Here is a 13,798-nt window from a genome sequence, read left to right on the forward strand (position 1 = left end):
TTATGTCAGTTTCATGGCTCTAAATTATAACTGGATGGGTTCTATGTACCTGATGTTGGTTGAAGCATAGGTGAAAACAGCTGTACAAATTCGTCAGGTGCAGACATACATTTTAAGGATTTTTTTTCAAAGAGTGCTTTGATTTTAGTATAAATCTCATCAAATGAAAATTACTTTATTTTACATTTAACTAACTGTATGTATACAGTTTTAGGAAAACTTGATAGATAGATAGATAGATAGATAGATAGATAGATAGATAGATAGATACTTTGTTGATCTCAAAGGAAATTCAAGTTTCAGCTGTTTCATTATATGCACATAATAGGGTGGGGGGGGGGGAAATCAAAAATACTTGCAAAGGGTACTTAAGCTAAGTAAGTACATGGGTATAGAATTAGAAAGATATATAAATGATAAACAAAAGTAGAAAAAAGAAAAAAAGACATATACCTATGTACAAAATAATCTGTAACATAATGTGCTGAATGTTAACAGAAGGGCAACAGATGGAAGCAGGAAAGTTTGTAATGAGATGGGGAACAGAGTAGAATGGCATACTCTTAAATAGTGAATGAATCTCTTGGAACAATATGTTACAAGCATTACTGGAGCAATTTAGGTTAAAAGACAAAGGTAAATGAGTCAAGTATACAATTTGATATCATTTTTGAAATGTTTTGTTTTTTTGGATGGCATCTGGTGACCCCCCCTCAGTGTCTCACGACCCCCAAGGGGGCCCTGACCCCACCATTGAAAACCACTGATCTAAATTATCTAATTTGGATGTAAATACGTGTACATTTTAAAGCTAAAACTAACCTTGTTTGCCTCTATTTTCATGGCAAGCTCAGGTGTGATTAAAGAGGAGATGCTTTGTTTATCTCTGTGACAAGGGGGAATTCAGTTTAAGTCCCAGATATAAGGTGAAATTCAACGTTAAATGAAAAAAAGAGCATGCTACATACATAGACTGAAAAAACATGCACATGAATCCTGACAGACATCAGAGTGACAGGTTTCTGCAACAAAGGTATGCATACCAAGAGCAGTTGAGGGGTGGTTCTGGGGTGACTGGCTCAGTTGGCAGAGTCTGTTGTCATGCAATCAGAATAGAAGGTTGTGGGTTTAATTCCCATATTAATGTGTCCTTAGGCAAGACACCTAATCCTAAATTCCACTGCTTCACTGGTGGCATGTAAATGGGTATGGATGATTATGCATAGCTAATACTGATGGCCAATTCTCCATAGCAACCTATGCTATCAGTGTATACATGTGGAGTGCATGAAGTGTATAGCTATGAATGGGTAGGTGTGTCCTGAGGCGTAAAAGTGTTTTGAGTTGTCAGGTGACTTGAAAAGTGCAATATAAGCTCAAATCCATTTACCAGTTTGTGCTTTGCCCAAGGGCTCCTCAGCAGTACAGAAGTAAACTGACTCCCCTCCAGCTACCAGACCAAGTTCCACAGTTGTTCTGACTGGGACTTGGACTGGCAACCCTCTTTTTTCCAATCGCAAGTCCTTACAGACTGAGATTCTGTTGCAGATTAATGCTATTGCCTTAAACTATTTTGTTAGATCCAGCAAAGTCTTCATGTCTGACCATTTAAATTTATAACCTGGATCATGCTAGCATCTATGTTAGCTTTTAGCTTGAAAGCACAGTAGCACTTTGAGCTAAATGCAGGTATCCTTGTGCCTTAATCATCACGAAACAATGTAAACTTTTAAATAATCAGATTTAATGAAGATAATGACAAAAGAATTTAAATAATAAGAATAATAATGAATCTCTAAATCATTCTGTTTACTGTGCTGACTTTCAGTGTGTCCCAAATCGTACACTTCTGTTTTAAATACTATTTGAGTGCATAAGCGTAAGTGCAATCACACAATACATTTAACTCAAATGAAGTATACTGCTGACTTACTCAAAAACGTCCAGGTGTGAAACAATGGACTTATCACACCCTCACTGAACACCATATTGGTGGCATATTGGACGTTGTGATGCTATTTTCATGCTAGTGCACTAGCTAAAGTTAGCATTAGCTGGCTAGCTAGCTAGCTAATGTTACTAGCAACAGCAGCACATTTCAGTTGAGAAAAAAGCATTAGAGGAAAATGAGTTTGTTTTATTGAAGTGAAAAATGCTAACTTAAAATACAAGTAACATGAATTCAATTGTGAGCGAAAATAGTGATCAAATTTTGACTAAAATCACCTAGCAACTGTGAGACATATGCTGTTAAAAAAATAATTTAAAGAAGTAAACAGTGGAGGTCAAACCATCGTCACTACTGGTCAATACAAATGGAAACACATGCTTTAGACAATACTAACCTATTCTGTCTAAGTCTCCTAACAGAAGTCAGTATATTACTATTTGTTATGATTGCCAGCATGCTAAATTAAGCTAAAGGGCACTGAAAACCACTGAGGCTAATAGCTGTGTCATTAGCTAGTAGTGTCATGCAGACAGACACAAGAAACCCAAATAAAGACACCGAGGCAGCTATAATTTCAGATTATTTTATAAAATTCACACACAGTGCATTCTTCAACAATACTTTTGTGTGCCAAACACAATTGAGCCCTCAAAGTTTTAACAGCCTTGCCATTTGATGAACTGATTCATGGATACTTTGGCATAGTTTAGTGACAGACTACTGTGAAAATGACAAATGTAAACTGCAAATGAGTAGATCTTCTGGTAAATGCCTGAGGATCTCTTATTCAAAGATTAATATGAGTTTCTACCAGGATTACAAACAGACTATATGCAGGGTGGACAAAAAATCAGGATCATCTGTTCACTAAAAAGATGAAATTTCCTCCCACATTTCACCTGTCTAACAGTCAGATATATCAGGTCAAAGTCTGCACTGTGTGCAGTGTCATTACACATCACTGAAAGTATACAAGTCACAAATAAGCATTGAGTATGCTGTTATACAATATAAATATCACTGCTCGGTATGATTTCTTTAAGAACACCTTTTTCACTGATTGTACATCAGCCACGAGTAGTAATGTTGTAGAGAGAGAGAGAGAGAGAGAGAGAGAGAGAGAGAGAGACATTTCCAGGCTGACTGGCAAATAACAGTATGAGCCATTAAAAAAGAAACATTTCTGCTTATCTTACAAGGAAATAGTCCTCTGTTTCAGCCACCTGTTTGGGAATATTTCAAGCATGGATCTTATTTAAATATCGAAAGCCATTTAAATATGTATTGCTGCCCAGGTCTGGTCCCAGAGGGACAAATATTGTAGATAGAGAGAGACACAAGACGACTGGAGAGTCAGCAGAGCATCGCCACATAAAGATGGTGAGCTGCTGTAAGTTTACTTGGCCTGTAGACAAGAACATAGACATAAGAGATTAGACAATGGAAAAAAAGAACTTTTACTTAATATATAAAATGCACTGAACTTACATAAGTTCAAGTCAAAAAGAAAAAAAAAAACAAAAAACAAAAAACATACTTATGACTATGATTTGTCCTCCATTTTTCACTCCATCACTCCACATTGAGAACAGCCCAGCTATCCTTTTTGTCCTAATGATAACAAAGAACATCTATAAGTGTTCAAATTAACATGGAAATAACACAAAAACCTATCCTCATATGGCTTATTCTGGCATAAGTTATAACATTTAAGAGGTAAGTCTTTGTTATGATGAAATGAAGCCATACAGCAGCTTTTATCTGACCTCTGACATGACAGGCAGGTTCTCATGAGGAAGGAGCCACATGGTTCTGTGGGCCTTGGTTCTCTGTCTCTGCAGGAGCTTCCTCAGCAGCCTCTTAACCTTCCTGTCTCTAGGGTCTGCACATTTCACCGCCTTCTTTGTGTAAAGGCTATTAAAACAAAGAGCAAAACAATAATTAGACACTACAGCCACAATCAGAGGAGTGACCCACCAGATTTTAAACTGATTAGGGGACAAAAGCAATACAAATAATGATTCAGCAATAATGTTATAGCTACAAAGATGTCTGTCTGTTGTAGCAAAGAGTCCGAGAATTTGAGCCCCCAGACATGCCAGAAATAGAGTTATATTATTTTCCTTTCTCTTTGAGAAAGACAGAAGTGTCTTTCTGTTGGAGAAACTGTGGTCCAAAGTAAGGAAAGTTAGGCAAAAGTGCTGGAAACCACTGAAGTATGGAGCACTTAAAGAAACCATTCAAACTACTTTGTAGGAATTCTCTGTTTTTGTTAACTGGACCACATGAAAAAGCTCCTCCAGCTACATCAGATTTCCCTGACCTGCTGGAAACAATAGGTATCACAATGCAGAATGGTTTACTTAACTAAACCCTGCTGTTCTGACTGACTGGCTGAGGCAGGGCTCAGCTGGCTCAGGAGGTATTTTCAGATGGCTTGTTATTCCCACATATTTCCTCTCTTACTTCCCTGGCAATTACAGCTCCGAGCCCTGCCATAACAACATGACCTGGAAAGATGACAATGCCTCTTAGCCCAGCTCTGCCCTCCTCTAACGAGAGGCATATTTTCCATGCCTGCAGATTGCTATGTGCTCTTTAGCTCCAGGAGTGGATAGTTGAAATACTTGCATGATGGCTTGTATACTGCAGTCGGGCCCCTCTGTCTGCACCTCAAACCGCAACACATCTTTGGTCCGCACCTTGCCCTGGGAGTACAACATGCAGCACTGGACATCTCTTTGCATCTGCACACCTTTACCTGGTACAGAAAGGAGGCAAACACAGGGAAACATCTGGAAAGTTAAATGATATAATAGGCATTTATGTGTCAAGTGCAATTCAGTATGCTTTCAGTTTATTCAAGCTTTAATCACCAGGTTATGAAGTCTTTGAAAAGTGTGCAGAAAACTGAAGCAGCATTATGTAAGCTAAAAAAGTTCCAAAAAGAATGCATTACTGCAAATCATTCCAAAAATAACATTAGCATTACCTGAAGATATTGCATTTACATGTTCTGCACATAATCTAATCCAGATTACGCACACTAAAGTCAGTAATCTGAGCCTTTGCACATAGAAAAATATTATCTTCTTTCTGCAGAATGTGCACATGATCTCTAGTTACATATACACACACTCACATATGGACACATGTACAAACAAGAATGTTGGAGGAATTACAATGGCATCCCATTGTGCTGCAAAACATACTCACATGGCAGGGAAATGAGAGACAGAGAAAGTGAGAGAAAGAGGGGAGGAGTGTGTGTTGGTGTGGAGGGTGTGCCATGATGCCTTTTACATCCAAAGCAAATGTGTAAACAAATTAAAGTGTGATGGAAGCAGCAGGAGCTGTAAAATAGGACAGTGCTGCTTTGTTGTGCCACATGATTTTGAATCCATCCTCAGGCACATCAACGCACTTCAAGTGCTTCCACAACATGTCATAAAACACACAAGACGACACATTACACTCGCTGAGCCCTGACACAGTTGCTGTCTTTCTCTGTGTGTGTTTCAGATGCTCATCCTCGTGCCCCTTCTGTTTACATCCATGCCTCCATCCCTGCTGCTCCTGCTGCATGCTGCTACCCCTCTTCTCTCCTTTTCTGTCTTCGCCATCGCTCTCTGTGCTACACTGTCCACCTGCAGGGTGCATGCACGCCATGCAACACACTCACACAGTAAGTAAGGTTGCGTCCTACCTTCCACAGATGCCAGGAGAATAACAGTCAGAGAGATAACAGTCAACATCTGCAGCATGAACATGATGAGGCTGGCAGAGAGGAGGAGAGGAGAGGAGGATAATCTACTCTGTCACCTCTCCCTCTATGGCTGCCTCTCTTATATTACTCCCTCCCTCTCTTTTATACCTCCCTGCCCATCTCTCACTCACTCACCCACTTCCACCACCTCTCTTTTTCTATCTTACCGTCTTTCCCTCCCACCCTCTGTTTATCCATTCTCAGTCATTCTCACGCTCAGCCAAACTCCCTCCCTCATTTTCTCCTCCTTTCACACTCATCTCACCTCGCTCATTTCTCCTTTCCTTCCTCTTCGCCCAGGGTGCCAAGCCTCATTTGTCTCATTTAACATCCTTTAAATTCCTCCTTTGTCCTGCCTCTTTGCTTGATGTTGGAGCATTTTCTCCTTCAGTAATGAGACAGATTTATTATAAAAAATGAAAAGAAAATCAGCATAGAGGACTGATGTTACCTGGACTTTTGTAACTGACTCTGGTTTAAAGCTGTGTCATGTAGTTGTGGAAACTCAGGACAAAAGGTATGTCTGATTTGTGCAATTGGGCCAGAGTTCGCAACATTATATTCTCTTTGGGATTTCAGACAAAATACCAAACACACCTGTAAAAAACAGGATTTATAACCCAACTCTGAATGGTTACATGCATAGTGATTCAGAGTTTCATGTGACGTTAGATCTTCTTTGTTTGTGCGTTGTTTTTGCTTTCTCTCGTTCTAGGCCTCTTATTTATTGCCTCTCATATTTATTTTTTCAAATATTGCCTCATTGTCTAAATCCCCTGTAAAATGCTGTGATTTAAACAAAGTTTGAATGCTTATGTGTGCACTCTTTTTTTAGGTTACTTTGTACATGGTGTTCCACAAGGTTCAATCCTCGACCCCATACAGTTTCAGTCTGCATGCTTCTACTCGTAAACCTTATAACCAAACATTTCTATGCTGTTAGCACATCACTGCAACCTTGCCATGTTTTTTTTTTTTACTTATAAATCTCCAGTAACAAATGTTACATTTTCCTACTTATACATTAGGACAAATCTTACATTCCTTCTCAAAGGGTGTCTCCAATTCAGAGAGATTGTTTGAATTTGTTCTTTGTTTTCTTTCATATCTTTTTTTATGGCTTGGCTCGTTCCAGTGCAACAATGGCACCAAGTAAATGTAACATATCTGGCCAATAAAGTGATTCAGATGTTTGAGAAATGTTTCCTTTCTATGTCTTTTCAGCCACTCCCTGCCTGTACATAAATCATAATAAAATTGTAATTCCCTTTCATAACTGAACACCACAAGAATAAGCTGGAGGCTCTGAGAGTCAGTCATTTACATCCATTATGGAAAGGTTTTGACAGAAAACAGCATCAGGACCTGATTATGAGGAGAGAGAGAAAAAAGAGAAATTGATGTAGGCCTGTGTCTGTTTCAGAGATATTTCTTTGATCTGACCTTGTGGAGGAAAAAAGGACTAAAGTGCCTCAGCCAAATGATCCTGCCAAATAAAAATTGGCATAAGATGATCAATCAAGGCTTGATTAAGTGTGACAAATACACACATTTACAAGAAGTCATTTAAATTTCAAAACCCAATCAGTTTGCATTGCCGATTTATAAATATGTAGAGGCTGTTATTATTATTTTAAAGGAGTTTTTTTTTTTTTTTTTTTTTTTTTTTTACAGCTGATCTGGATCAAACTACCCATAAATGCTAGTTAGCATCAGGACTTGCCACCACCTCTTTAATGACAAAATTTCACCCCCAAGTTTCTTTAATTTTTCAATCATAACTAAATGTTTTGAAGGAAAAATTTAGCATTTTGACCTGAGATGGAACAAAATATGTAACGAAACAAAGAGATGAAGATATTTGCTAAAAATTAAAAGTATTTTATTGACTTATTGTCATATACATTTCCAGGCCTCACTTTTGGGTTCCAACCCACCAGTTGAGAATCAAGGATATAGACCGCACCTTTTTTGTTATAACAGAAATGTTCAACCATTTACACTCACTTTTCACAAGAATGACAGGAATACTATTGTTGCTTCGTTTCGGTGTCTTGTAAGAGTCTGCTCATATAAATATACGTAAATTTGATATCTAGTGTGACCCATTTTCAGTCGGAGGGTGGGGTGCTTGGAAGACAAATCAAACTTTAAAAAAGTAGAATGCAGTAATGACAGATTAATCATTCATGGTGTGGGGCCTCATTTACCAACTCTAGTTTGTTTTACTTATGCAGTTTTTTTTAGATTCAGACACTCGCCAAAGTTTTCTTATCTGTTATTAGTTCTTTGCTAATAACAAAATCAAAACACCCAAGAAAAAATAAATTTAAGTGCAGATATGACAGTAAAATGGTTACTTTTGCACTTAACAGCATTCAAGTATGTTAAAGTTAAGAAAGCAACAACGAAACCCTTTAATTTAAATGACATTTTCCTATATTTTAATTGGTTGAGAACATTTATATTCCTGAAGAATATGTGCAAATGCAAGACTATATGGTCAACATTTAATCTAACCATGCAATGTTTGATTTAAATGTATGATGTTAAATTATGAAGGGATTTTTTTCACTAAGTACTTATCTAAAACAAATACAGCTTTTTTAAAATCCATCTGGATATGTCTTTCCTTTTTACATATGCATGTCGTTTCTAATGACAGCACTGTCTAAAGAAGTGGAATCTGACCTATTTAATTGGTCAGAAATGTATGGCTCTGTGATCACCTCATCTGACACAGTATATTAACAGACAAAAAGTTGTGTAGTTTGAAGTGGAACTCTGTTAAGAACAAATTTACATCAAATCTTGAGATATTGGTGAATATGTACAAAGCTGCATGCAGTTATGTTATACAGACAAAACCATTTGGCTGCATGACTATTCCTACAACGGGGACTGTAATGATATTGTACTCAAATTCATGTACTTTAATATGGAGTTGGCCCTCCTTTTGTTGCTATAACAGCCTCCACTCTTCTTGGAAGTCTTCCCACAAGATTTTGAGTGTTTTTATGGGGAATTTTTGCCCATTCATTCTGCGGAGCATTTAAGAGCTCAGGCACTGATGTTCGACAAAAGGGCCTGGCTTGCAATCTCCTTTCCAGTTCATCCCAAAGGTGTTCGATGGGGTTTGAGGTCAGGGCTCTGTGCTGGCAAGTCAAGTTCCTCAACACCAGACTCAATAAACCATGTCTTTATAGTCCTTGCTATGTGCACTGAGGCACAGTCATGTTGGAATAGAAAAGGGCCTTCCCCAGACTGTTGTCATAAAGTCGGGACTGTCCAAACTGCCTCAGTATTCTGAAACATTAAGACTGCCGTTGACTGGAGATATGGAGTCTAGCCCAAACCCTGAAAAATAGCCCCATATCATTATCCTTCCTCCACTAAACTTCACAGTTGGCACAATGCAGTCAGGCTGGTAACATCCTCCTTGCATTCAGCAAACCCAGACTATCCTATCTGACTACCAAACTTGATTCATCACTCTACAGTCCAGTCCAGTGTCTGTGTGCTTTGCACCACTCCATTTGACGCTTAGCATTGGACTTGGTGATGTGAGGCTTACATGCAGCTGCTCTTTTATGGACCATGTACCTTATCAGTTGTTGACTCTTTGATTTTATGTGGTCTTTCACTTACTGGCTGAGTTGCTGTTGTTCCTGAACTCTTCAATTTTCTAATACAGTTACTTACAGTTGACTGTGGAATATCCAGCAGGGATGAAATTTCACAAGCTGTCTTACTGGAGAGGTGGCATCCATCACAATACCATGCTTGAAATCACTGAGGTCTTCACAACGACCCTTTTTATATCATAAATGTTTGCAAATAGAGACTGCATGGCTAGGTGCTTGATTTTATCCACCTGTGGCAACAGGTCTGATAGAAACACCTGTATTCAGTAATGAAAAGGTGTGGCCAAATACTTGAGCAGAGAAGAATATGACGAGAACAAAAGGAAGTTTCATTATGGTCTCTGAGGTTGCAGATATAAATGTTACCATCCCTTCCTTTGTGTCAAAAATTCAGCGGTTTGCCTAAAAAAGCAGCTTCCTTTAAGTTTTCTACATTTGTTAGACAACTATAAGATATTCAGCTGTAAAGTTGCAGATTAACAGTGTTCTTGGCACTACAGATACAAAAAACAACCTGTGATTAGAAGTATCTGTCTTACTTATTGAATGGTTTCTAGAAAAGTATTAAATGAGGATGTAATTAAGCTGACTGAAGACGTTTTCAAATTAATTTTCAGGGTGGTTTTTATGTTTTTCCTCGCTGAAATAAAGTTTAGGGGTGACAGATAAATAAGATGCAAAATGTAAATCTAGATGGCAGTTTTTTTTTAGAAACATCCTTACTTTTGTTTTAAATCATAATTCACAGTCATATCTCTTGTATTTTTTTTCAATCTGTGCAAATTTGTTCAACATCAGTGACACATTGCTGGTTTTCCCTTATTTGCTTGTGAAGTTTATGCAAGTCTGCTTCAACTGACAACTAATAAACATTCTTGACTGTCAATAAAAATGCATCACGTCTGGAGGTTGCATTTGATTTAACTGACTCAGGCTGCTTTTGATGGGTGGAGAATTTTTATCTTCCCTTAAGTTATTCCTGTTGGACCGACAGCAGAGACCGACATAGTTGATGGTTTATTAGGACAGGCCTCTGACAAGGAGCTGGATTATTTATGTTCCTTAATTCTTTGCAAGGAGACACAAATTTCTAAGATAAAATTCATTTATCAACATGTTTGGTGCTGCAAGACTGTCTCACTAGAATGATGTAAAAGTGTTTCCAAAGTAAGAAAAATGAAAAAGGCGCTGAAATCAAAACAATACACCATACTTTCACTGGTTTGGAGAATGTAGAATGCATTGGCAGAGTAATACTGGAGCAATGAGTCATATAGCTTTGGATGATAATGGGGGACTTGTTATGGATACTTTTATGAGGGTGGATCAATAGAGGTCCGGGAGGTTTAATGAGAACAAATGATCCACTTGCTCCTGAAACACTTGGTGGAAGAACTGAGAAATATTTAGACATAAAAGCATCAACATGTCCCTTTTGGGCACAGATATCCCAATCCTGGATGTGAAAATATGTGGTCTGTGCACCGAGGGGTGAGGCTGTGGTAAAAATGTGTGTGTGAATGTGTGTCGGGGGTGTGGTTGACTGTTCAAGAATTGACCCAAGAAGTCAGGTTGGAATGTCAGCTGCAAAAACATACCTTCCACATGACCACAGGTCGGCCTGTGAGCCTGATACATTTTCTGCATATCTTCACTGCGATTAAAATATCTCCTGTCAAGGTGTACACACTCACAAACATGCAGACAATCCAAAATAAAAGCAGCAGAAATGAATACTGGAGCTGGAGGGGTAATGTCTTCCACTTTGGGGATGGAGAGCGTGAGATGTGTGGAGTGATAACCAGGCCTCCTGGAGATGTTACAGGGCTCAGTTCACTGTGCTGAACATGAAGTCCAAGAGATTTCACTATCCCTGATAGGATTTGTGAGGGATACGATGCAGGGGGGAATACCTAAACTAATCTTAGAAACAAGGGAAAAGGAGGTGTAAGAAACAGAAGAGCTGAATGGAATGCAGCTCTGAAATGTTTTACATAATTTTCTGTTCTTAAGGAACAAAATGTTCTCTCCTCATTAAGAAAGCAAAATCCAAATTTTTCATCTCCTTATTTACTTCTGCTGAAAACAACCCATCTAAATTTTGGAAAACTGCAAGTTCTCTCAAATCAAATACTGCTTCATCCTTTCCTCCTCAGATTGTTACAGAAAATGGCCCTGTATCCGATAAGCTAGAGCTGGCTGATATCTTTAACCATCATTTCATAATAGCTGGAAACACCTTTGTGAATCTCAGTAATACTAACCATTCTTCTATCACAATATAATCATGCCAGCCAGGGTCATCATGGAGCATCTTTTTCCGTTAGAGAATTTGGAGAAGAAGAGGTGCTCAACTCTTTACTCTCCTTAAATATTAAAAAATCTATGGGAAAAGATCAACTCCCCTCCAGTTTCCCAAGACTGGCTGCCCCTCTAATCGTCAAACCAATAACTCATGTTTTTAATCTGACCCTTCGGACTGGGATCATACCTGATATTAGGAAAGCAGCACACGTCTTATCACTTTTCAAAGGGGGGGACCCAGATGAAATCAACAACTATCAGCCTATCTCCAAACTTTCCTGTCTTGCAAAAGTATAAGAATCATTGGTTAATCATCAACTCCGCACCTACCTAGCTTCAAATAACATTCTCTCTCCCCATCAGTCAGGGTTCAGATCAGGTCCCAGTACAAATTCAGCAGCATCTCTTGTCATAAATGACATTATCACCGCAATTGATAATGGTCAGAAATGTGTTGCCCTGTTTGTTGATCTGTCAAGAGCCTCTGACATAGTTAACCATTCTCTTCTGTTATGTAAACTTTCTAAAATTGGTGTTGATGAGACTTCATGTACCTGATTTAAAAATTATCTAACAAATATGACTCAAGCAGTTGCTGCAGACAATGTAAGGTCTGACTTTAAGATAGACAGCAAAGGAGTCCCCCAGGGATCAATTTTGGGTCTGCTTCTATTCACATTATATATTAATGGTATCGCAAGAAAATTAAAGTACTGTAAGGTTAGTTTTTATGCAGATGATGCAATACTGTACTCCTCAGCACCCTCACATAGTCAAGCTTTGTTCCAGTTACAGTCTGATTGTAATGTGTTCAAACAAGCACTAATTGATCTTAAACTAATGCTTAACCCCATTAAGACTAAATTTATGATTTTGTCAAGGCAGACCATTAACAATCTTGATACCACTTTGTACACATTAAATAATGTAAAAATTGATTGTGTTCATCAGTTCAAGTATTTGGGTATGGCTAGATCAAGATCTATCTTGTAAGTCTCATATCTCTAATTTAATTAAGAAACCAAGATCACAACTTGGTTTTCTGTACAGGAATAAATCCTGCCTGTCTGTGAGAAACAGAAAAAAGATTGTCCAGGTGACAATACTGCCAGTTTTAGATTATGGAGACATCATCTATACACATGCAGCTGGCTCTGTTTTACAGCCATTGGATGCCATATATCACTGTGCTCTTGGCGTTATTACTGATGATAGTTTTCGTAAATAGTTGCTCGAAGTGATGGGAGAAAAGGAGGCTGATAACTTCCTGTAGTCATTAAATAAGTCTTTCTCTGACTCAAATGCCTGCTAAAAGTGATGGGGAAAAATTTAAGCTAATAACTTCCTCTAGTTTTTTGGTTTACGTAAACTAGAGTGAGTTAATTCAAGTTATTCTATGCCAGGCCTTACAGATGTAAGGCATGTTTGTTAGGGTCCTTGGGCTCAGCTGACACATACAATCATGTCCAAACGTTTTAGACACGTAGGGTGCTAAGGATTCATCACGGGACCTGATATGCCACAACCAAGTCAAGCTCAGCATGTCTCAACACACGTGTGTCTCTCGTTAGCCCAGGTCAAGCTCAACGGCCCCTCTTTTGTCTGGGCCTTTTCACCCCTGATGATCCACCTGGACACTGCTGGCAATCTTGGTGAACTCAGGACAGCACAATGGTCCTAGGTCATGCATACTTGCCACATCCTCCCCTTACTCTGCCCTAAAGGTGTGGACTTTGTTATTTTTTATTATTTTCCCATGCCCATGCCCATGCCTGTGGTAATATGCAAAGACATCCAGAGCATGACCTGGATTGTGTCAATCCTACTCCACACCCTGCTCAACACACTTCAGCCTCAACTTTTGGCCCAAACATGCCCTAAAAGTTGTGCACAGTACTGTCTAAAGGTCTTTTGATGTGTTTTTATGTCTTGACAAAATCAGATGGTTTTGGTATGGACTTTAAAGTCACACTCTAAAGAAGCTGCTTTAAAAATGTGGGATCCCGTATCTTTTCATCTAGCTCCATGTCCAGGTCAAGATATTATTTTTGTCCTATTTCTCTACTTTGGACCAAATACCTGCAAAGAAAGTCAGGTTTCATCAGTCTATATTCTTCTTTTTGGCACACCTTG

General features: G+C 38.6%; 1 protein-coding gene across 1 annotated transcript; it reads right to left on the bottom strand.

The window, feature by feature from the left end:
* Positions 1-2,520: 2,520 nt before the first annotated feature.
* On the bottom strand, positions 2,521-5,820 carry ccl44 (chemokine (C-C motif) ligand 44). The gene is made up of 5 exons (XM_041791795.1): positions 5,658-5,820; positions 4,583-4,712; positions 3,718-3,865; positions 3,489-3,562; positions 2,521-3,356 (listed from the first exon to the last, which is right to left on the bottom strand). The coding sequence occupies exons 1-4, from the start codon at positions 5,719-5,721 to the stop codon at positions 3,524-3,526; spliced, it is 381 nt and encodes a 126-aa protein (XP_041647729.1). The 5' UTR covers positions 5,722-5,820; the 3' UTR covers positions 2,521-3,356; positions 3,489-3,523.
* Positions 5,821-13,798: the final 7,978 nt, after the last annotated feature.

The sequence above is a fragment of the Cheilinus undulatus genome, linkage group 7 (assembly GCF_018320785.1).
Source record: "Cheilinus undulatus linkage group 7, ASM1832078v1, whole genome shotgun sequence".
NCBI classification, from domain to species: Eukaryota; Metazoa; Chordata; class Actinopteri; order Labriformes; family Labridae; genus Cheilinus; species Cheilinus undulatus.

What these genes read in the sequence shown, in the direction of transcription:
- ccl44 (XM_041791795.1), bottom strand. Translation starts at nt 5,721, where the DNA reads ATGTTCATGCTGCAGATGTTGACTGTTATCTCTCTGACTGTTATTCTC. An exon ending in TGCAGTATACAAGCCATCAT is followed by an intron (nt 3,866 to 4,582) that starts GCAAGTATTTCA and finishes TTGTTTTAATAG; the next exon opens with CCTTTACACAAAGAAGGCGG. An exon ending in ACCTGCCTGTCATGTCAGAG is followed by an intron (nt 3,563 to 3,717) that starts GTCAGATAAAAG and finishes TGTTATCATTAG; the next exon opens with GACAAAAAGGATAGCTGGGC.